Below are 26,709 nucleotides of genomic sequence, written 5' to 3' on the forward strand. Positions count from 1 at the left end.
GATCAACCCTATTTGATGCACCTTCTATCTGAGTTTTGATTGGACAGGAACCACAGGACTGATTTTTCTAATCCCCATAGACAAGAAAAATTAAGTAATGACTGAAGGTTGAAGAAAAGTAGGGGAGTAAAAGTACTGATTACTTCACTAAAAATGTACTCAAAGGAAAGTAAAAGTATACACATTTTTAAAACTACTTAATAAATTTCAATTCCTGAGGAAACACTACTCAATTACAGTAACTTGAGTATTTGTAATTAGTTACTTTACACCACTGCACACGATTAACTGACATTCCCCAGCAACATTGCTGGATATCAATTATTTTAATCGTTCCTTCAAACACTCAAATGTGGTATTTTTCTATAGGCTTCCAATTAGGAAAAATGATTTCAACTGAGATGTTACATCTTTGATCATGATTACATGGTTACTCATTGCACTGAATGTCATTCAATCATATTGTAAATAATAAGAGCTACCAACTGTGAAAATAACTTTAAAGCTAAATACAAATAATCAAGATATACTGATTTCAGAATGACTGATTAATACTGAATGCTCAAACATCTGCAAAAGTATTATGGTTTAATATTGTTCTGAGAACACGAACAAATGTGTTTGTTGTCCATAAGGGGGCAGAGCTTACCACAGTTTTGTAAAAAAAAAAAAAACATACACAAAAAACATGTATTTTCCATTCTATCTATCTATCTATCTATCTATCTATCTATCTATCTATCTATCTATCTATCTATCTATCTATCTATCTATCTATCTATCTATCTATCTATCTATCTATCTATCAAAACAGTAAACTAATAAAACAGCCAATATCTCTCTAAAACATCGAAGGGCTCTCTGTACAAAATACTGCTTTGTGCAAATATTTATTGGAAATAATTTTGCATTCTGGAAATGCATCAAATCATTCGACCTATCTGACATAACGTACTATGTTCTTTGCTACAATCACTATTGATAAAGGTCATCCAGGAAACAGAAACTCACTGATCCTAATGGGTACGCCTGAAGGGGTTCTAAATTGCATTTGGGTATATGTTGCACTTTATCATATCTGAAGAGAGCATTAACCACTTGATCTTTCAGAAATGAAGCGCAAAATACGGTGCGGAGGAAGCGCTCGACCGTCACGAGTCCTTTTACGCACGAGTGTGCAGTCTGCGATTAAAGTTTCAAGCGTTTTAAAAAGCTTTCTGTTGCTTTTATAGTTTGTTTGGCTTTTACTTGTTGTTTTTTGTTGTTGAATGCAGTCAGCAACTTAGTGATAAAATGCTCTGCAGCGTTTTTTTTTACGCACAATAACAGCAAAAAGCTTTTTTCATTTTCCGTACCTAATGTTTTCAAATATATCCTGTTTGCAAGTTTCCTAATAATAAACAGTGCTCTTTATTGTGCAGACACCATTAATCAAAATCATTACCTTTATCCATTTTGGATACAAGTTGATTGTGCGTCTGACCTCTCCAAAAGGTTTGATTAGAATTGCATCCACTACACGCCTGTATTTGTTTTATGCTTGACAATAGAGTGTTAGGATAGGTCAGGCTTTTAAGTGGGAGGGAAGAGTTCGCCTCATGACGCCCGTCCTGACATCACTTATACTGGGGTACTGAGGAGAACCGTTGCGTAGATATGAAGCGAGAGCGGCTCGCTCGAGCCGCACCGATACTTAAAACTGTCACCGAGGTAATGCGCGCGGCATGTAGGAGGCATCCAACCTACTGCATGAGATACTGCTGAAACAGGAGAAACACGAAGAGAGACGGAAGACAAACTGTTTTCACTTATACTTCTTTTTATTACTTGGACATACCCGACTATTTTGGAGTGCCTCTGATCCTTAAGCCGACTTTCTCCACTCAGGAATGTAACAACGACACAACTACACCAGACTCCATCATTTATCAGGGTAGTTGTTGCACTTCAATTCTTTCTGCAAACTTGTGAAAACTGTGAGGGGAAACTGGCACATCGCCGCGCGCTGCTGCGCTCTCTCTGGAGATTTATATTTAAAGCCTCGCGCTCCGTGGAGGGTTGAGCATCTGGGTAACCTAGATTTAAGCATTCCAATATATTTGTTTTGTAATTACTTGTCAACAATTTAAGAAGATTTTGAATTCGCAATTTGAATGTTCCAATTTTGTAATGTTCTAACTGAAGAATTATTATCGAAATCATTTAATAGAAGCACAATATTGCGCATGATTTTCACATTGGCATTTAATCAATCGGTCACTTCGGATTTGATCACTCATATTTCTGCAGTAGTCTTTTGTTTCGGCTTTCCCCCCTCTCACATTTCAATTTTCCACCTGTCTTATGTAACAACATTCTTAAGTTGATGATATAACGGCAGACAAGCAAAAATACTTAATAAGAATCATAAATTAAAATGTATTTCAATTAATTGGATGTTTATTACATTTTATTAGTTGCATGTTACTCAGATGTGGCTTATTTCAATCTTTTGAGATGCAAAATAATAAATTCACAACACTCGACGAGATGTGACATAGGATGACTGACAGAATCTATAGTGCAGTTAGCAATGTATTCATTTGTTTATACGTAGGGGGTTTTGTACATAAAGGTTTTATTTAATGTAATATTTAATAAAATATTGAACACTTAGTTTTTAGAACATAAAATAAACACCAAAACCATATTATTTAACTTATTCTACCCACATACGGATTGCCATAGAGAAGAATTGCCCACGTGCACTTTCTGCATTTGCAGTCATGGATAGCCCGTGCCCTGTTGCCGTGGGTCTGCCTGGCCACACTAATGGCACTGGAGGCACGTCTTCACCGACTTGTAACCAGAGCATGATAAAACTCGCCCCGTACTCTCCTGAAGCCACAGCAGCCTTTGCAACAGCCATCACATTGATGATGCTTATTACAATAGTAGGCAATATCCTGGTCATCATTGCTGTTTTAACAAGTCGCTCACTAAGAGGACCCCAAAATCTTTTTTTGGTCTCCCTTGCTGCTGCAGACATTTTGGTGGCCACCCTCATCATCCCCTTTTCCTTAGCCAATGAACTGATGGGCTACTGGTATTTCCGCTCTGTATGGTGTGAGATCTACCTGGCGCTGGATGTGTTGTTCTGCACTTCCTCCATAGTACATCTGTGCGCCATCAGTCTAGACCGCTACATGTCTATCTCACGTGCTGTCACGTACGGTCCCAAGCGGACACCGAAACGAATCAAGTGTGCCATTTTGGTGGTGTGGTTGATCTCAGCGGTAATCTCATTTCCGCCACTACTATCTATGAACAAGAATAAAGGTGGTGGCGAGTCAGGTGCGCTGCCTCAGTGTCAGCTCAACGATGAGCGCTGGTACATCCTGTACTCTACTATTGGTTCCTTCTTTGCTCCTTGTCTAATAATGATCTTAGTCTACATGCGGATCTATCAGATCGCCAAGCAGCGCACACGGTGTCCACCAGGGGAGCCCCGCAAAGAAGCCCCAGCTAATGCTACGACTCCTCAGCACAAGATCCAAAATGGAAGAGGAGATGAAACGCCAGGCACCCTTCAGAAAAAAGCCAGGCCTCCAACTTTGGCTGTGTCCCAAGTGGAGTCTGTCCAGCAGGCAGCAAACACCCCGATCGCCAACAACCTTCTGCAAGCCCCTTCAACAACCTTGACACCAACCACCCCATGCCCCTCGCCATCTCCTTCGAATTCATCTGAAGTGGCTCCCAGTAAAAGTAAAGAGGGGAAAAAGGAGAAGAAGAAGAAGAAGAACAACAAGAACAAGAACAAGAAAGAGCCTGACAACAATAATGGAGAAAGCATGAGCTCTGATTCGGACACTGAGCAAGGTGGGAGGGGGTTAGAGGTCCCTTGCACCCCGACTATGACCCCCAGTGGCATTCATTCTCCTGCCACTATGCAGAAATACAGAGACATGATCGCCACCGCTAAAGGTGCCAAGCTGGTGGCCCGAAAGGCCAAGCAAGATGGAACGCCCAACTCTGCACGCCGCAAAGCGATGGTGAACCGAGAGAAACGATTCACCTTTGTGTTGGCGGTAGTGATTGGTGTCTTTGTCATTTGCTGGTTTCCCTTCTTCTTCTCATACAGCCTACAGGCTGTGTGCCCAGAGTCGTGCGCCCTGCCAGAGCCACTCTTCAAGTTCTTCTTCTGGATCGGCTACTGCAACAGCTGCCTCAACCCGGTCATCTACACCATCTTCAACAAAGACTTCCGCAGAGCCTTCAAAAAGATCCTCTGCAAGAACACCAAAGGCACATTCTTCTGAAGCTCCTGAGGTGCATCGTCTCCTCAGATTAAAAAAAACAAAACACTTACATCTATTCAGAACACGAGTGTCAGAAAAAACACTAAAAGAAGCACAATAATGGCGTTGTTGTGATGTAAACGAAGGGCTTTTTGTGCTGCCGGGTGAACCGAGGAGACCACGCGACTCAAATGACTCTATTCTGTCCAGGTTATCACCTCAGGCTTCAGACTCAAGGACTTGTGCTATAAATGGGGCTAATCCAAAAATATTCACGGACATTGACAAATCAAGGCTGAACACAAAAGAACTTACAAGGACTATGGCACACCTGCAAGGACAAGCCACAGGATTTGGAGCTCAATACAAAGGTTGCTGCATTTTTTTTTCCTCTCTTGTTTTTTTTTTGTGTTATTTCTCGCCTTTCTAAGAGTCTTGAGGATTTCTCTAAGGATTTCAGAGGTACTCCATATTCAGAATATTTACTAACTGATTTTTCATGCTGATTGGTCTACTTGATGCCTACACAGCACTATTACTGAGGAACAAAGCTGAAAGACACAAATTACTCTTTATGGAAATCCTTGCCATGGGCAATGTGTATGAAACGAGCTGACGCAAGTTTCTCCGATCGAACATTAAGGCTTTTAGTTACAGATTCCCCTCTAGTGCAGGACCATAGGGGAGGTTGTTGCCATGCTCTGATGCAGAAAGGCTTTGTGAATACAGAATACTTGTCATGGATTGAACTGATTGCTAATAGACTTTTGAATTGATATATGATATGATATGTTCGGTATGTATTAGTACACATGCTCTTTTTAAAAAAAAAATAATGATGATGATGACTCTTTGCGTTATCAAAAAAAAGACTTTTAGACTTCAGTGGCTGTGTCAGATGACACAAACACCTCCTGATTTCCCCGGAGGTGCTCTTTCTGACTCTGTCTTTGTATAAAAGAACAAATGATAATTATTTGTTGGTGTACACTGATCTACTGCACCCTAAATGTGTGAACATTCAGCAGGGTGATACTTTGGGACTAAGGGCTGATAGCAGTGATGCTTTCCATTTCTTTGATCATTGTCTTTTTGCTGATGATCCCCGTGAGTGTGTGCGCACGCACAGAGCAAATATTGTGAATGGGTATGTGTTGCGTCCGACTGCTGTGTATGTCTGGAGATGTATGCTGTGTGTGAGAGGGTGTGCGAATGTTGTTGTGTGGATGTTTCTTTGCTTAAGGTGTGCGTGTTCACATCCCTCCCCGATTCCACTGGCACTAGTTCAACTATATATGTATGTGCTTGATTAATGTGGCTGGTTTGCCATATCTGCCAGTGCTTATGATACTTTCTCGTGCCAATGCTTTTACATGTTTTGCTGCTATAAGTTCATTTAGTATCTTTTATTTTGTTTTTTAAACCAGGGTTTTACTTCAAAAGAATCTCTTGCAGTTCATTTCGAGGCAATTTGGAAATGAGGCATCTTAAGCTGAGAACTGTAAATTATTACGTGAATGATTTTTGTATTTATTTATCTTGCTATTTGCTGTTCCCCTGTCATATACAGTGCTCAGCATCATTTTGAAAATATTTTTTTTTCTCCATTTCTCAGTGAATATAGGCAATGTATTTTGGTGCATTTAAACAAAGACAATTTATTAAACAGATATATTTATTAAAATAATATTTTAGTCACCAAACATATTTAGAAATTGAAAGATAATACAAACAAATTCAAGCAAAATATTGCAAAAAAATTTTTACAAACCCCAAAATTTCAACTTAATCTTTATTATTATTATTATTATTATTATTATTATTATTATTATTATTAATATTATTATTTGTTTCTCTTGATTTTTCCTGTTTTTTAAATTTGTATTTAATATTTTTCAATAAAATATAAATTTGGCTGTACTAGTTTTTGGACCGTTATTGTAAGTTATTTTGTTAGATAAGTTCCAGATTTGGCTTCAGTACTGACTAATCTAATGTATTTGCTCAAATATAACATTGAATAGCTTCCTATTTAAAATATGAATTTACAAGAGAGATTTGTGAGTTGTGTACTTATAAATGCTGAGCACTGTGTATATCTATTTTTCCAACTTCCTTTATTTTTTTTTCCCAAGGGGAAACAGACATGAGGAGTTCAGCTTTAGCTACAGCACAATTAAAAAAAAACCTTCTACTGTACATTATTTGTGACTTTTATTTTTATATATGTGGCAGGACATATTGCATACGGGCTTAAAAAGCTTTGCAATTGACCGGATCCTAGTAACTGTATGCCTTTTTGCCTCCTGGACTCTTCTTTTAGTGTAATGCTGTTGGTTTTTCACTGCTCTTTAAAAATAAAACCGCTGAGCTGTGTGTGCCAACTGACTCATTGCTGTTAGAGAATAAATATGGCGCTTTCAGTACAGATGAACAGATTTCTATCTTGACAGACGTCATTGACAATTTCGAAATGGGAAAAAGGCTTTATGAAAACCAGTCATCGCAAATTTCCTTCTCCAAAAAGCAGCACTTTCTTGTTTCAATGAATTGAGCCATCTGCAAACATGTTGAATGAACACTTTTTTTTCGGTGACACTTCATTTTGATGGTCTATTTGAGTATTAGTAGACTGTCTGCTTATTATCTGCATACTGCTACGTCAACAGACATTTAACTGACTATAAGAAACTTTGCAAGTACTTGTCAACTTACACTAAATTATTACGTGAATGATTTTGTATTAATTTATCTTGCTATTTGCTGTTCCCCTGTTGTATACAGTGCTCAGCATTATTTTGACATTAATATTTTTTATCTATTTTTTTGTGAATACAAGCAATATATTTTAGTGCATTTAAACAAAACAGATTTATTAAACAGAAACATTTATTAAAATAATATTTTGGTCACCAAACATATTCATAAATAGAAGACACTGAAAGATAATACAATTAAATTCAAGCAAAATATTGCCAAAAAATACAACCTACGATTTAATTCAGAAAAAATTACAACCTACGATTTAATTTATTAAACAGATATATTTATTAAAATAATATTTTAGTCACCAAACATATTTAGAATTTGAAGAAATTGAAAGCTAATACAATTAAATTCAAGTAAAACATTGCAAAAAAAAAGACTACTTACGATTAATTTTTTTTTTTTGCTTCTCTTGATTTTTCCTCTTTAAAATTTGTATTTAATATTTAAAAAAATATATATATACATTTGGGTGTTTAGTTTTTGAATGGTTTTCATATGCTATTTTGTTAGATAATAACACGCTGAGCTGTGTGTGCCAACTGCCTCATTGGTGTTAGAGAATAAATATGGCGCTTTCAGTACAGAAGAACAGATTTCTATCTTGACAGACGTCATTGACAATTTTGAAAGGGGAAAAAGGCTTTATGAAAACCAGTCATCGCAAATTTCCTTCTCCAAAATGCAGCACTTTCTTGTTTTAATATATCGAGCCCTCTGCAAACATGTTGAATGAACACTTTTTTTTCGGTGACACTTTATTTTGATGGTCCATTTGAGTATTAGTAGACTGTCTGCTTATTATCTGCATACTGCTACTTCAACAGACATTTAACTGACTATAAGAAACTTTGCAAGTACATGTCAACTCACACTAACCTTAAACCTAATCTAACACTTACAGTACAATCTAATGAGAATTAGTTGACATTTAGACACAATGTAACTTAAATTCAATAAAGGACCATCAAAATAAATTCTGACCTTTTTTTTTTTATTCAGGTGTATGATTTTTACGGATTGTACAAGAATCTACCACACAGAGAGAGGAAATTTGTATTCAGAAGAGCCAAAGCAGATGTTTTGGTGAATTAGACGATGAGATTAATTGGCGCTTTGGCAGATGCACGCTGATATGGTTGGATAAACTCTAAGTCTCCCTTAAGGTCAATTTGACATCCTTTAAATCCTTTTCAAAAAATTAATATTCACAGACATGATTGCATTAGGATTGGTGATGTTTCTGAACACAACAAAGTCATGGAATTGAAGGATTAATACTGGGTCGACTTTAATACTTAAAATGCAGGTTCAGCTTCTTTGGTGTTAATTGCCTTTTTTTTTTATCAAGAAAGCACTTTAAAAACGTTGGAATGGAAATAAAAAAGTCTTAATATTATGTGTTTTTTACGAGATAAGAGGCAGACTGCAGACTCTCAAACGGGGATGGAGACTCATTTCTGGTAAATGAAGGAAGATGCTGCATTAAATAATTGATGAAGTCTCCATATGAAGTGTGTAAATAATTTTGTATGAATTAGTAGCTCACCCTTTTCGATAACCACAATGGAAAGCCTCAAAACTCTTGATTGTGTCGAATTTGAACTCATCCATTTCACAAGTGGAAACTAGATTTAGAGAAATGAACATATTTCCCCAATGTGTGGTGCTGTCAGCTTGTTTTCAGTTAAGCTTAATAAATGGTACTGGTGAAAAACACTTCATTAAGCATTCTGGTTAATGCAGAAACTGAAAAGTTCGGAGGAAATTAGGACTTTTTAAACGACAGAATTTAATTAGCGGTTGAGTAAGAGCCTGGGATTGTGGGGAAGTGAGCTCTGGAAGAAAAGCAAACACGATTTTTTTTTCAAAACAATGTAAATGAGCTTTATTTAGTCTCTGAATCCACTCTTTTCTTTAGGACGGTGAAGCAGAACTTGTGATCTTAAAAAGATAGTTCACCAAAAATTTTACATTCTGTCAACATTTACTCAACCTTCACAAAACTGTCTGAATTTCTTTGAATGTTGTACACAAAAGAAGTTGATTTGAAAACTGTTTGAAAAAAAGTAACCATTGACTTCCATGGTGTTTGTTTTTCCTACTATGAAAGTCAAATATTACAGGTTTCTAATATTCTTCGATATATCTTATTTTGTGTTCAACAGAACAAAGAAACTCATAAAGGTTTATAACCACTTGAAGGAGAGTACTAACTCTTAAAGTCTAGTTACAGTAGAGGTTTGTTTGGCACATACACGCTGTAAAAATATCTGTTAATTATATCTGAGAATATCTGAATCCAAACTTGTTTTCAGGACAGTGAAGCAGATCTGATAAAGGGACAGTTCATCCAAAACTGTCATCATTTACTCAATCTTCACATGTCTGTTTGATTTTCTGTTTGAAATGTTGGAAAGAAATAAACTTTGACCTCTATAGTGTTAGTTTTACCTACAATGAAAGTCAATGGTTACAGGTTTCCAACGTTCTTCGAAATATCTTATTTTGTGTTTACCTGAAGAAAGAAACTCATAAAGGTTTATAACCACTTAAGGAGGTATACTGACAGAATTTTCATTTATCAGTGAATTAACCCTTAGTGTCTAGTTACAGTAAAGTTTTATTTGTGATATGCACACTGTAAAAGTATCTGTTAATTATATTTGAAAATGTTTTCAGGACAGCGAAGCAGATCTTACTCATAAAGGTTTATAACCACTTGAGGGACAGTACATAGTCACAGAATTTTTCATTTTTCAGTGAACTACCCCTTTAAATCTATTTACAATAGAGGTTTGTTTGTGATGCACACACTGTAAAAGTATCTATTAATTATATCTGAAAATATCTGAAACCAAACCTGTTGTCAGGACAGTGAAGCAGATCGAAATAGAAAGGGACAGTTCATCCAAAACTGAAAATTCTGTCAACATTTGCTCAACACTCACGTTTCTGATTGATTTCTGTTTGAAATGTTGAAAAAAAGTTAACATTGACTTTCATAGTGTTTGTTTTTCCGACTATGAAAGTCAATGGTTACAGGTTTCCAACATTCTTCAAAATATCTTCTTTTGAGTTCAACAAAACAAAGAAACCCATAAAAGTGTATAACCACTCAAGGAAGAGTACATATTGACAAAATTAGATTTTTCAGTGAACTAACCCTTAAAGTCTAGTTATAGTAGAGGTTTGTTTGTAATATAAACTGTAAAAAATATCTGTTAATTATTAGTTTCCGTATTTTGTGATTTAGAAGAGTTGTCCATTTATTTATGGCTATGAATTGCATTATGGGAGCTAGATCTCTGCTCTGTCAACTTGAGAACTTGTTAAAAATTTTACGTAATAAAGTGACTTTTATTAATATGTTTTGTAGTTTGAAATGATATAAAGTATAATAACTTGTATTAAGAGAAATACGTCTGTTAAATAACAGAAAAAGTACTGGCAGTTTATTACAAGGTTTTTGTAGCATAATATTCAACACCAACCCAGACAATAGGTCACTTTAATCTTTTAAAAATGTTAACTAAAGTCATTTTTTTTTTAACTTTTCAAAGTTTAAAGTTGTTGGATGAAAGATCAAGATCCCATAATGGAACTAAAAAGCATCAATAAATGGGGGAAAAAAAAAAACTAATACAAATCACAAAATACAAATAAATACTAATTTATGGATAGTTTTTACAGTGTACTGTAGTGCAAAAACCCTGAGTTCTCTCCAAAAGTAAACATTCATGGTATGTTAGGGGAAATGTTTAATACATCCATCTGTTTTTTTTTCACAAAATAAATCTCACTTGGGTGATTAAGTCCCTAAAGTAGAGTGGAGGGGTAGTAAATCAGCCCAAAGGGGTTTAGTTTATGAAAATCAGCAGCTGGATGTACATAATCTTCCTTATTACATAGCTGAAAGTAAATAAGTAGACACGAAATGTTGATTTAAGTTGAACAGTTCCTAGGAGTTGACTTTAATGCAAGACCAAGTTTAAACCAGACAAACGCACCACTAATTACACAGCTTTTAACTAAACAAATTAAATTAGTGGTTTGACAATAAACTGTTTATCTTAAAGTTTCAAAACAAGTTTGATGGGTTTAACTTTTAATTCATCAGCCACTTTAGCATTAGTTTAGTCCATATGTTTTTATTTATTTATTTATTTTTATTTATTTATTTTTGCAGCAGGAAGCCTTACTTACCTTAGGGATTTAAAAAATGGTTAAAGCTTTTATAAGCCATTAGCCAAACATGCTGCTGAGGAGAGTCACAACAGTGCATTTAATTTAAAGCAAAGCCATGTTTAAGAAGTTGGTTGCTTAAACTGCAGCTGGAGATATTTCCTAAAATAAAAATCTACTTACTATTTACTCAAACTGTACCAAACCTTAATGACTTTCTTTTTATGTTGAACACAAACAATTATATTCCATTGACTCCTTCTATTAAAAGCTGTCAATGGTTACCAATTTTCTCAACTCTTAAAATAATGCCAAAAAGGTTTGCACCACTGGAGGATGAGCAAGTGTTTTTTTTTTTTTTGTTTAGTTTTTTTTTGGAGAAGGAGGGAGAGGTGTAAACTATCCTTTTAAAGATTTCCATGGGCTCCTTACTAGTTGAATTTTCTCCACAGGGTTATGAATGTTAAATCTAATAAATTTCCTGTTACAGAAAATGAATTGAGATGTAACCTGAATGTTGAGGTAAATATGAAGAGTTCAGATGCAAAAACCCCGTCTGAAATTTAGTAAAAAATGAAAAAGTTTCCCAACCTCCGTTGTTTTTATTTTTTATTTAGTTCACTATAAAAACCATGAAATATATTTTTGGGGGCATAAAAGTGAAATTACTGTCAATTTTTTACTATCAATATTTGGGAAGCAGTCTGGACTCTCACCTTACTGTGAGCCTGTTCAAAATGTCTGTAAGCTGAAAGAGAAGCTATTTGTTTATGGAAAAAATATTACAAATTTGTTTGTTTTCTGTATCTTCATGCCATAATTTTGTCCCCCTTGTCATTCCGTTTGCCTGTTTGGTCACAACAAATGATATGCTGGAGTCAATAGCTAGACATGCACAATAGGGCCTACAAGATAGACTTTCTGGATAGACACATCATTGTTTTGCTCTATCTCTCTCTAATGCTTTATCATTTCAAAATTACATTATGAACACAGGGATTAAACTGAATTATCAAACTTTAAATAGTGCTACCTCAGCAGCACTCTGTGCTTTGGTACCAAAAGTTAATACAAAGACTGATTGTTCCACCAGATCTTTAGCAAATGGATGTTTGTCGTTACCGGCTTTTAAAAACTATTACTGACAGAGATCTTTCTTTTATGCATAGATCCCACAACATCTAAAAAAACAATACCAACACTGATACTTTTTAAAAAAATCAACGCTCGTCATCTGGTCAACTATCACTTTAGCCACTGAGATTGTAGCCTGTTTCTGTATGTATGTTCGGATGACTGTATGCTTTTATGTTCTGCAGAGCAGGAACCTGCTTAATAACTGCATTCATGCTGAATCAGGCCTGATTATCTTTTAATATTTTCCTGTTTAAAAATGATAAATAAATAAATAAATAAATAAATAAATAAATAAATAAACAGATAGATAATAAATACCATTTTGTCACTTTAAGCAGCATAACAGACTATTTTACTGATGAAGGAAGTTGAAGTAAATGCAACAGAATCAGTTGAATACAGTTTTACTACTGATGAAAGTCTTTATTGATGATTATTACATTAACTTTCTGGAAAACTATATTTGACATTCATCTCACACTGTGTGTATGATCCAAATTCAAAGTGTAGTAATGTAATTTTGTAACTGTGTTCATTGCCATGAATAAAAAAAAATAATAATAATATTTATTTATTTATATTGTTAGAAAATAGGAATCAATTTGTTAATTACTTTTGTCTATTTTTCTTTGAATCAAACAATTATTTTTATAGGTCATGTAAGGGTCATATATTAACTGAACTTTTACTGTGGTGTGTGAGATGTTGTACATACTAATTAGCATTTTTGCAGAAGTAAATGAATGCTGATCCAAAATTAAATTCACCTCTGCAGAAACTTCCTGTCTGAAGAAAGGTGTTGACTGAACACAGAGCACAGAAAGTTTTGTGCTTTTTTGTTGTGCAGAAAATTTGTAGTAAAAGAGGACTTATGTCTGGGGTGCGGCCAATGGAGGACTGAACAATGAGTGACAAATGACGAATTTCACCAAATTCCACTTGTTAATATCAGCTGCCTATATAAGTTCAAGTCAGGAAAAGAAAGTGGTTGAACACCTCCTTAATGTAAGTTTTGCTTTGCATTGAGATAACAGAATTCTGTGAATCGAATTATTCATTTGAATAATTGGAAAAATCTCTCCTGATCTTTTTTCTTGAACACGTATATATAAAAAGCTATTCCATGCAATTGTCAACCTTGCCATGAAAAAAATTCAGTTTTTACCAAAATAGAGAAACCGTTTCTACATGTTTTATGTAAGCCAGTATTTTACAGTACTTTAAAAATACTTAAAAATACTCTTCATCAGTGTTTTTAAACAATTATATTTGATTTACCAAAATCACACAATCTCACATCGAGTCAATTTCACATCAAATCACATCCATAATGGAAAAGTGTCACATGCATAAAGCGTTTCCCTCATGAATGCAAAAATATGAAATAATATAAAATCAATCATGTTTGTTATATGGTAAGTCGACTCTTTTCTTTTTGATTAGAATTATTTCTTTTGGGTTGTGCAGTTTACTTTAAAGAATTTCTCCAAAGTATGTCTTATATTGTAAATTTGCAAACTTTTTTGTCACATCCATAATGCATGTTTATTTTCCTTATTTAGAGTATAAAAATGTTTACAGATTGAAATTTTCTATAATAATATATATATATATATATATATATATATATATATATATATATATATATATATATATATATATATATATATATATATATATATATATATATATATATATATTAATGTTATATCCAGTCACTTATGGAATTGCTAATTGCAACTTATACATTATAAGACAATAAGAGGTAAGATTTTAAATCTTGAACCTCAAATCAAAGTCTTAAACTTGTGTAATAAGATTGACTGTACAATATGCTCTGCAAGATTTAGATCAATATATAGATCTATATATTATTATGTGTACAGTAGTCAATGAACAACAGACAAAACTGCATCACCCATGGTTCTTCAAAGAAATATCTACTAATTAGGAAACATTCTAATACAGTACATTTGTTTATAAAAAAAAATTGCAATAAATGTGGCACAGGAAAGTTTAAAGGGCTAGTTAGCTAAAAAAAAAACAATTCTGTGATCATTTTTTGTTTGTTTTTTATGTTGAACACAAAAGAAAATATTTTTAAAAATGCTAAAAAAAATTAACCATTGACTTCCATAGTATTCCATAGTATTTGTTTTTCAGGAAGTCAATAGTTACAGGTTTCTAACATTTTTCAAAATATCTTATTTTCTGTTCAGTAGAAAAAAAATAAAAATCTTGAACCATTAGAGGGTAAGAAACCAATGAGTTTCATTTTTGGGTGAAATATCACCTTACATTTTCTAGGGTATTATTTCGTAAATAGCCAAAAATACATTGTATTATTGATTTTGCTTTTATGTTAAAAATCATCACAATGTTAGATAAAAAATATGTTCCATTGAGATATTTTAAAACATTGTTTTATTGTAAACATATCAAACCTTATTATTTAATTAGTAATACACATTGCTAAGTGCTTAACTTGGACATATTTAATGGTGGCTATCTCAATATTCAGGTTTTGTTGAACTCTCTGAAACTATGGAAAGATTGTTTATTCATCTTTCAGATTACATATAAATCTACATTTTATAAAATAATAATAAATTAACACATATAACTGGTTTTGTGGTCTAGGGTCACAGAGTACAGTTCTTGGTTTTTTAGAATCCCTGTATGTGAACGTGAATGTGGGAATGACCACTGTGCTGTTGACACTCTATTAATACTCGCACTTGCAAGAATGTTGTTTCAAATTATCAGTATGATAGCGGGACGTTTTAGACGACAGTATTGTCAACTACTGTCTATTTTTGCTCTGCCAATTAAAATAGTTCCACGTGCAGCCATAGCTAGACTGAAACTATCATGAATGCACGTTGCAATCCTGTTGAGATGAATAAATGTTTTTAAGCAAGTCGATCAAACCACAATACTATGTTTTCATACATTTAAATTTCAGCAAGAGTAAGTTTAGCATGCCACTCAGAATTTAATTAGTTTTAGCTTCATTCCAGTTGAATTAAATCATTTGGTCACACTATTTTAAGGTAGAATTAACACAGTTAACAAACCATCCATCAAGACTTTTAGCTCAATAAACTTCTAATTGCTGCTTATTTATAGTTATTAAGGTTTGGTAGAGTTGTAGATTAAGATTGTGCAGAATATGTACTTTGTAATACTAATAAGAAGCCAATATCTCAGGCATCTTAATAATATCTTAATAACAGGTAATAAGCTAGTTAATAGTAAGAATAACTTATTTTTAATATTAATTTAATGGAATGCACATTGGTGACCATTCAATTCAGCTTTATTTGTATAGCGCTTTTACAATGTAGATTGTGTCAAAGCAGCTTCACATAAATGGTCATAGTAACTGGAACAGTGTAGTTCAGTTTTTAGTGTTTAAGTTCAGTTCAGTTCAGTTTAGCTCAGTTCAGTGTAATTTGAAATCATTACTGAGAGTCCAAACACTGAAGAGCAAATTCATTAATGCGTAGCTCTACCAATCCTGAACCATGCGAGCCAGTGGCGACAGCGGAGAGGGAAAAAAACAACTTCACCTGATAGGAGTGAAGAAAAAAAACCTTGAGAGAACCAGACCATATTTTTCATTTGACCATTCAAATGAACAAATGAAGGGTCACTGAAAAACTAAATAACTGCCTGTTTTATGAACAGCCAGTGCTGGTTCAGGGCTTTTTGGGCCCCTATTCAAAATATTGCGAAGACGTCTCTGTCAGTGCATTGTTAAAATATGCTAAATGACCTTCAACCCCTAAATATGTTCAATAAACAGCAGCTACAGTAACATAACAGTCAAAAAAATAACAAAAATAATAATTTAAAAATGAAACCAAAAAGGCTGTTACTAGAACGAAGATACACACTGTAAACAAATGATTAGTTACTTTACTTAAAAAAGTGACTAAAACTGGTGCCTTAAAAACTGTTGCCTAAGTTGACTTTACTTAAAAAAATGATAATAACTATCGTAACTTGGAACTGTTAAATATCTTTTTATTTTTATATAATTATGTGCACAGTTTACTTAATAATTTAAAGGCAATGTGTTTAGTCGTTAAAACTTGTAAGCAGTGTTGGTGGTAACGCATTAGAAGTAACGAGAGTTACGTAATAATATTACTTTTTCCAATTGGGTAACGAGTAAAGTAACGCATTACTTTTAAAAATTAAGTAACAATATTTGAGTTAATTTTTTTGGAAATGTAATGGTTTTAGTGGCGAGGCAGTGGCACTGTAGGTAGTGCTGTCGCCTTACAGCAAGAAGGTCGCTGGGTCGCTGGTTTGAACCTCGGCTCAGTTGGTGTTTCTGTGTGGAGTTTGGATGTTTTCCCTGCCTTCGTGTGGGTTTCCTCCGGATGCTCCGGTTTCCCCCAAAGACATGCAGTACAGGCGAATTGGGTAGGCTAAATTGTCCGTAGTGTGTGTGTGTGTGTGTGTGTGAATGTGTGTGTGGATGTTTCCCAGAGATGGGTTGCGGCTGGAAGGGCATCCGCTGCGTAAAAACTTGCTGGATAAATTGGCAGTTCATTCCGCTGTGGCGACCTCGGCTTAATAAAGGGACTAAGCCAACAAGAAAATGAATGAATAAATGTAATGGATTTGGAAATGTTTGGACTTTCAGCAGTGAAATTTAAACCACATTGAACTGAACTAAACTGAACTTCAACTCTGAAAACTGGACTGACACAGTTTCAATTTAGAACTTCTATGTTAAGCTGCTTTGACACAATCTACATTGTAAAAGCGCTGTATAAATAAAAATTTAATTGAATTGTCCTCGAGTTATTTTTGTCTTGACATTTTAACTGTTGCCAGTCATTTAAACATAACTATAATGTTAAGCTAATCATTCAATCAATCCACTATCCTGCATCCTTTTTTTATCCTAATAACTGATGACTTTTGGGTCAGTAAAAAGTGAATATAATGATCAACCCTAATCATTATAGATTTTTCATATGCAGGTCTGCACAGAATGTATTAATCAAATATTAATGAACAGGATCTTTGGCATCATTTGGGCATTATACCATTCAATTTGCATTAATAACACTCCTGAGTGAATGACAGCAGAAACAGAGGCTGAAAAATAATAAGCAGTTCATTCTACTCTGATGATGCTCCTGTCATGTTCGCATATAATCCATTTCGCAGTACACACAAATTGTCAGTGCTAAACACTTCTGAGTTGTCTGAAATTTAAATAAGATGCCAAAACTGTAATACTGTATCTACAGTGATAATGTAATTCAGTGTAATGGATGTGGTATTACACAGAATTGCCACGAATGACTAAAATTTCATCAGTGAGCTTGAGCAGTAAAGCTAATCAGACAATTACCACATTTTTATTTTTATTTCTATTTTAATAAATCTAGCACTATTTTTACTATAGTGTTTTGGAGATTGCACATATAATGACGTGGTTTGCACACTATAAATAGGTCAAATGATCAAATATTTAAGAGCAATAGGTTTACTTTTCTGCTGCACACAGTTCTCATGCTGCTTTTTAGGATTTCACAAATAATAAATGATATAAAAATATATATTTTATTACTTGCTCAAACTATTTGTTTAAAAGGAGTTGAAAGAACACAATTCTTGAGGTTTCATTGTGACAACTTAATTTTCTTATGTTATATCCACAAAAAAAAAAAAAAGATTAAAAGTGTTAAGTTAACTTAATCGGTTAGTGTTGGAACAACATGAATGAATTGGAACCCTGCATTTTTACAGTGTAATTTGCTAAATAAAATAAAAAATAAATCATTATTATATGATACGTATTTGTATGTTGCAAGGAAACTAATATATATTTGAACTCATATGTGTATTAAGCTCAATTTAAACTCCATTACATGAAGTGACATACTGAAAAAAGGATGTCAATAATTTAAATGTGTTAAATTCAAACAAACAAATTAAACTGAGCAATGTTTAGCTTAATTTGTTTGTTTAAATTCAGCCCAAATAAATTGTTTACAACCACTTTAATTCAAACATTTTAGTAAATCCAAGGAATCATCTTTAAATAATTGTTTTCAGTTCAGTCAGAACATTACTTCACACACAATTTGATCTGTTATTTCATTTTATATACTACATTTATTTAAAACATTAATGTGGACCGTTTAGCAACATTTAATGTTTCCTGAGTGAATCAATCATTTTTTTCTTGTCTTTGATCATCATATATTTTTAACAATTGTCAAATAAATTTTTTTTTTTGTTCGTTTGTCTGTTTGTTTGTTTGTTTTAAATTCTGCTAAGCCAACACAACATGTTTATGTTTTCAAGTATTTAATTTTTGGAATTTTGTATGCATGCAAAAAATCATTAAAATATATATTTTTAATAAAAAAAAAAAAGTTTTCACTTTTAAAGTTCTCAGTTATTTTTATTTCATGATTTATAGTTGTATGTTTGTATACAATACTTCCTTCATTTTTTTTTGTAAGCTACTGTTTATTTATTTATTCATTTATTCATTCATTCATTCATTTTCTTTTCAGTTTAGTCCCTTATTAATATGTAGTCGCCTATACCACATGTCTTTGGACATTAGCACTTGGAGGAAACCCACGCGAACACAGGGAGAACATGCAAACTCCACACATATATTCCAACTGACCTAGCTGAGACTCGAACCAGTGACCTTCTTACTGTGAGGTGATCATGCTACCCACTGCACCACTGCATCGCCTTCGACATTTCCTACAAATTTTAAATACAATGTTGTCATTTAGTGCAGTGTTTCTCAACCTCTTTCCTGGAGGACCACCAGCTCTGCACATTTACCATATCTCCTTAAACAAACATACCTGATTCAGATCATCAGCTCATGAGCAGAAACTGAAAGGCCTGTAATGAGTGTGACAGACAAAGGAGACATTCATGTGGGGCCCTATCATACACCCGGCGCAATGTGGCGCAAGGCGCGACACTATTGTTGTTTTCTAGTTTCAGCTTGGTGCAGGAGTCTTTTTGATGTTTTGCGCCACGCTGTTTAAATAGCAAATGCATCTGCTCTCATATGTGCACCCATAGGCGTTCTGGTCTAAAAAGGAAGGCGTGTTGGGGTGTATTGCTGGCGTGTTGCTATTTTGAGAAACTATAATAGATTTTTCAGTAGACCAGAACCAAGTCGGTCTACTGTCCAGCGCATAGCACGTTAGTTATGCGCCTCGCTTACACACAGCTGAATACACACAAGATGTAGAGCAATACGCAAATATCTTTACAAATGCAAAATAATTAAAATATTAAGGATATATTTAGGATATAATAAAATATATATATAGGACATAAATATAAAGGATTAAAATATTACAAAACATATTATTTTCTATCCTACATAAATATAAAAAACACTGTCTCCATGCCTTCTTCATCTCGGGAGGCTTTTTCAGTTTATTCATGACAATTTGCTTTTGTTTAATGTTATTATTATTAGTAGTATTATTTATTATATCCATATTTATATTTGTTTTATTAAAAATAAGCTTAGATTTGTCCACCTGCAGGTTTTAGACCATATGGGGCACAGCATGTGTATTAGGATATAACTCTTTTTGACCACACTTCGTTATTATTGTTCATTTATTCGTTTGCTGGGAATAAGAACTGAATTTAGAAATAAATATTTGCACTTAACAAACGAAATTAATTATTTACAGGCTAATTGATGTCTGTGCTTACAAGGTTTCCCTATCCAGAGAGCGAAAGTGAAAGTTAATAATTTATCTCTCATTCTCGCGGTAGATGCTCTGTTTTCTTGCTAGTCAAATGCTCAGTTTTTTTTACTTACACTTACTTTACGTCATGTAAATAGCAAATGCACCATGGTGCGATGCAACTGACTCTTGAAGGAAATGGGAGATAAGACTCTGATTGGTTTATTCTCAAAACACACCTATAACTCATTAAGAAAATAAACTTAACCCTTTTAGACCTTGCGCCATGGCGCAAAGCGGATGTTTCCATACTTATATTAGCAAAAGTGGATTCTGACTTGCCCTGAATGCGTTTGCGCTTTGCACTTTGCGCATGGACCGTCAAAATAGAGCCTGTAGTGTTGGTGGTCCTCCTAGAACGTGGTTGAGAAGCTCTGATCAAGAGCATAAATTGCCAGAATAACAGAAATTTATGATATTATAGTCATGATATTAGATGTATGTATTATTTTTCAGACAACACAATACAGATATTTTAACTTGAGAAGACTGAATAAATAAGTATTTCAGTCACAAAATGAAAACCTTTGTTATTCTGACCTGACCATCATCTTCTCAATGAAAACAAAATTAGAAATGCAGTAAATGTCACAGGAGAAATACTAACAAAATAAAAAATTTACTCGTAACATTTTGTTCAGCATTTCATTCAACATTTTACTCAGACCCTGCAGCTAACAAATCCAGAGAAATTGTCAATTTTAAAGGGTTCTATTATTAGTATCCTTCTTTTTTTCATTGCTGTAGCTATAGATCAATGTGTTCGTTATCTCATTATATTATTGTTGTTTTTCACATTCAGTCAGTACAGAAACTTCAGAATGACTCACAGCTACTTTGTTTCTTCGTTTCCTACATATTTTAACCTCCTTTAAAACTACATTTAAATGACAAGAGAATCGCTATTAAGCAAAACCCGGGAAAGTAGAAAAGAGAAGCTTTGGGTTTTTCTCTGAGCAGAGTTCAGTTCTAAAAGAGCTCAGCGGATTGGGATCCAGTTGTTAGACGTGATGATCTGTGGTACGTGATGAGGCTGTGACTGAACACACTTTGTATTTCCTGTTTGATGGGGAATGCCAAAAAACAAGCCTCCTCCTCCGTCCATTCCCAGACGCTTCTGCTAATCTCTGTTCACATGTACAGAATTTGTTTGCTCCCTCAAATTTTATAGAAGAACATGCATATGAATGTGGGTCAGGGGGAAATAAGCACATATACGCATACAAGAAATAGCTAACATTATATAAATATTTTACTACAAATGAATAAATCATATATAAATATATAAATATAAATATATATATATATATATATATATATATATATATATATATATATATATATATATATATATATATATATATATATATATATAAAAAAAAAAAAAAATATATATATATATATATATATATATATATATATATATATATATATATATATATATATATATATATATTTTTTTTTTTTTTAATTTATTTATTCATTTTCTATTTGGCTTAGTCCCTTTATTAACATTATATATAATATTATATATCATATATATATATAGAAACGACTCAGTTGACATTTCTTTGTGGAGTTTGCATGTTCTCCCTGCCTTTGCATGGGTTTCCTCCGGGTGCAGGTGAATTGGGTAGGCTAAATTGAGTAGTGTATGAGTGTGTGTGTGAATGTGTGTGTGGATGTTTCCCAGAGATGGGTTGTGGCTGAAAGGGCATCCGCTGTGTAAAAACTTGCTGAATAAGTTGGCGGTTCATGCTGCTGTGGCGACCCTGGATTAATAAAGGGACTAAGCCGACAAGAAAATGAATAAATGAATGAATATATATTTATTTATTTATGGGTTGCAGCTTGAAGGGCATCCACTGCGTAAAACATATTCTGTATAAGTTGGCGGTTTATTCCGTTGTGGCGACCCCAGATTTATAAAGGGACTGAGCCAAAAAAGAAAATGAATAAATGAATGAGTTACGTGTATAGTGTCCTCGAAGTCCTCGATGGTTGATATCTTTTCTCCACAGGTCTTGGATCTCATCTCTAGAGGCCTCGGGTTTCACCAAGTAGAAAAAGGGATAAAAAAATAAAAATAAAAAAACAGCGTAGCTGCTGTTCATAATGTATTTGAACAAGAGATATTAAATGCCAATGTGAACATTTTCTTAATATGTTTTTTTTTTTTTTTCTAAACATTGGAAACATGTAAAACTTGGGATTTTGTTTTTCCCTTAATAATAAAATCCTTTGGGCATCATGGTGGTGCAATGGGTAGGATGATTGCCTCACAGCAAGAAGGTCGCTGGTTTGAGCCTCGGCTGGGTCAGTTGGCATTTCTGTGTGGAGTTTGCATGTTCTCCCTGCATTCGCGTGGGTTTCCTCCGGGTGCTCCGGTTTCTCCACAAGTCCAAAGACATGCGGTACAGGTGAATTAGGTAAGCTAAATTGTCCGTAATGAATGCGTGTGAATAAGAGTGTATGGAAGAAAGAAATATGTTGGAAAAATCTTCAAATATAAACAGGGGGGCTAATAACTCAGGGGGGCTATTAATTCTGACTTCAACTGTACATACATTTATATATACATTGGTTCCAAAAATATATTTTAGTGAGCCTCATACTCACAAAAAAAATGTAGCATATATACAGTGTTCTTTAGTCAGATTATATATTTTTTTTTACTGTACGGGAGTCTGAAGGAGAGACACACCAGTGCTGTCACATCACTGTCAAAAAACATAATGGTCAAACTGAGAAATGTTAAACGGATTATCTCTTGCTTATGGAATCATGCAGGCATTTTGTAAAGACACTCTTACTGGTTTCATGATGGATGTGTGGGTGAATAAATAAATACACACACACACACACACACACACACACACACACACACACACACACACACACACACACACACACACACACACACATATATACATATTAGCCGCCTTGTTTATTTTTTCCCCAAATCTCTGTTTAACAAAGAGAAGATTTTTTTTCAGCACAATTCCAAACATAATAGTTTTAATAACTCGTTTCTAATAACTGATTTATTTTATCTTTGCTATAATGACAGTAAATAATATTTGACTAGATTTTTCAAGACATTTCTATACAGCTTAAAGTGACATTTGAAGACTTAACTAGGTTAGTTAGGTTAACTAGGCAGGTTAGGGTAATTAGGCAAGTTATGGTATAATGATGGTTTGTTCTGTAGACTATCAAAATGATAGATTAAAGGGCCACTCATTTTGACCTTAAAATGGCTTTTAAAAAATTAAAAGCTGCATTTATTCTAGCCGAAATATAAAACAAATAAGACTTTTTCCAGAAAAAAAAAAAAAAAAAAAAAAAAAAAAAAATATATATATATATATATATATATATATATATATATATATATATATATATAATCAGACATACTGTGAAAGTTTCTTTGCTCTGTTAAACATCATTTGAAAATATTTAAAAAAAGAAAAACATATTCAAGATATATTTCATTCATATATATATATATAACATTTAAAAAATGACCAAAATATGGATAAACTAACATGCAGAAATCATAGTAGAATATAAATAATTTATATATATATATATATATATATAAAGAAAAAATGACCAGGCTAGTGGACAAATCACCTTGCAGAACCAGAAACACATTTGCAGCATGGCTTCGAGCGCTGTGACTGATTGTTAAATCTGAATTCTTCGGAAGCAAACTGCTGGCTGACAAAAGGAAGAGCTGTTGGCAAAACATCTATATTTTCAGCATTTCCGTGTTTACATTTTTAGCAGTGGCTCTGGAAAGCTGGAACAGCAGCTCGAAGGGCCTGAACTAGAGCCAAAGCAGCACAGATTGCTGCGAACATCATTTACCAGAAGCCTGATTCTTCCATGCACTCACACAACAAGAGTCAGCCATGAATATTTATACAGTGTAAATGCGCCATAACGTTATATCATGTAAAAAAAAAAAAAAGAAAAAAAGGTTGCCGTTGTTGTGGGCAGCAGGCGCTGAGAGGTTTACGTCTTCATCAGAAAGGTTGGATGAGGAAATTTTTTGGTAAAAGCACAATGAAAAGAATGATATGGGGATTAAAGAGAAAAAAGACATCTGGAGAGATGAGAGGCTTGACATGGAGAGATGAGAACAAAAACTAGGATGAAGAAAAAGAGATGGACAGGAAGCTGGAAGCAGAGGCGCTCCGAGCAGAGAGAAAATGAAATGCATTGGGAGCGAGAGGGATCAGGAAAGGGTTCATGATAGAAGCTGCAGTACAGAGAGTGAGACATAAGGTTGAATTCTCCACAAAATTCAATACAGCAACTTTTAAATGTCAAAATAAATAAATAAATAAATAATAAAATAAAATAAAATAAAATAAAATAAAATAAAATAAAATAAAATAAAATAAAATAAATCCCAGTGCTGGGTTGTGGCTGAAATGGCATCTGCTGTGTAAAACATATGCTGGATAAAATGGCGATTCATTCCACTGTGCCGTCTCCTGATGAATAAAGGGACTAATCTTAGGGAAATTTATCAAATTATGAAAATAAAATAAAATAAAATATAAAATAAAATGAAATAAATTAAATGAAATATTAAATTAATTTAACGAACAAATAATGAATAAAGGAACTAAACTGAAGAAAAATTAGTTAAATTAATGAAAATAAAACTAAAATAAACTAAACTAAACTAAACTAAAATAAAATAAAATAAAATAAAATAAAATAAAATAAAATAAAATAAAATAAATAAAAATATTTGATGGCATTCATGATGTTAACTTATTTTGTTTTTAAAATATGTTGTTTTTTCTATGTGTATATTTCTGATGAAGGTCATGGGACTGAAATGTCATATATAATAAATTATTAATTGAGGAAGTGTTAATAGTGTGCAAGATTGTTATTTCCCTTTTGTACAATTCCACATGGTGATTTCTCATACACATATCGTTGGTTCGGTTGTGTTGCGCTTGCTAGATTGAAGGAACTCAAATAGGAAATATTTATCATTAACCAATTAGGTTAAAGCTGTACAACAAATCATCAGAATGCATTATAAGATTAAATCTTAGAAATAAGATCGATATTGCAGTTTTATTCTAATTATTTTGTATAACAAACATGATGAACAGAAATCAAAATTAAACAGAGAACATTGATGTAGTTAAAAATAAAAAAAATTCAAATAAAACAAAAAACTATGATAAATATGGTGACAAGTATTATATATTTGATATGCTGTTTGCACTTTTTTCAACATTTTAATCCAAATACAGGGCAACTTAAAACCACGGTAAAAACTAAATAAAAAGTAAATGTTAGAACGAATAACAGGTTACTCATTATAATTATACATGTTTCATAAAAGGACAATTTCAAACCACTAGAAAAATGTAGTAAAACTAAATAATTAATCAAATAAATTAAAAGAAGAAAGAAAGAAAGAAAGAAACAAACAAACAAACAAACAAACAAACAAACAAACAAAAACTGACAGAATTAAAAGGTAAAAGTTTGAAAAATATTAATAATGTCTTTATATTACCCATAAACTGACAGACCTGGGTGGATAGAAAGCATGCACATTTGAAGATGAATAAACAAAGCAGGGGCATTTTTTGATTCAAAAATAATTTTTGATTATTTAAAGCCAGTTAGGTTAGATTCTTCAGATGGTGCGGAGAATATTGATACCAATACCATGTTAAACACATTTGAGGGGTAATCTTCCCATCATGCTGACAAAACAAGTAGAAATTAAACTGATAGACTTATTAGTTTTGTTTATTTCATTAACAGACTTGATGCAACAGTTGAAAATGCATTGTAGGCTGTATCTTCAAAACTTTGATGTATCAGCCATGGGACCTCATGTTTTAGTATCTATGTGTGCATGGGCTACATTGTCAATCGTCTTAACACAAGTTTGTAGGCTACATGTGCCTGGGCTACTTTGCCAACCAGCTTGTATCTAGTAAAGTAGATTATTTATGCTTGGGCTACCTTACTTACAGACTTTTTACTTAAAACTGCACACCATGTGTCTACATTTTAAAAATATCACATCATAGTCTCACCCAGAGACTGAGTCACCTGAGCAAGTATAAATAAAAACACTGATTGTCATACTCTCTAGTTGACTAATCCCATATGCAGGGTTAACATGAATCCTCAAAATAAATTGTATTAACAAACCTCGATGGCGCAGCGGGTCGCACGATCGCCTCACAGCAAGAATGCTGATGGTTCTAGCAGCTTCACAAATTATGATGTGCCTCAGCTTATGCGGACTCTGACCCCCAACCTGTCAGCGGGAGCTTCGTCATTGTCACAGCCACCAGCGATCCAACCTGTGCCGATAAACACAGATCACATAGAATTACAAATCCGCCATTGTATGAACTACAATTCCAGTCATGCATTACACTCACTCACACTGGATCCTGACTGATTGCAAACACACAGCTGAAGCTGCTCATGGACGGATTTCAGGACTATATACACAGTACACAAACACACATAATGTGCTGAGTCCTGTTGAACTGTGAATGAATATTACG

General features: G+C 33.5%; 1 protein-coding gene across 1 annotated transcript; it reads left to right on the forward strand.

Moving 5' to 3' along the window:
* The first annotated feature begins 1,652 nt into the window (after nucleotides 1–1,652).
* Nucleotides 1,653–5,719, forward strand: adra2b (adrenoceptor alpha 2B). Its single transcript, NM_207638.2, is given in 1 exon segment — nucleotides 1,653–5,719. A coding segment is annotated over 1 exon segment (1,533 nt). The 5' UTR covers nucleotides 1,653–2,765; the 3' UTR covers nucleotides 4,299–5,719.
* The last annotated feature ends 20,990 nt before the right edge of the window (nucleotides 5,720–26,709 follow it).

The sequence above is a fragment of the Danio rerio genome, chromosome 8 (genome assembly GCF_052040795.2).
Source record: "Danio rerio strain M-AB ecotype USA chromosome 8, GRCz13ab, whole genome shotgun sequence".
Lineage (NCBI taxonomy): Eukaryota > Metazoa > Chordata > Actinopteri > Cypriniformes > Danionidae > Danio > Danio rerio.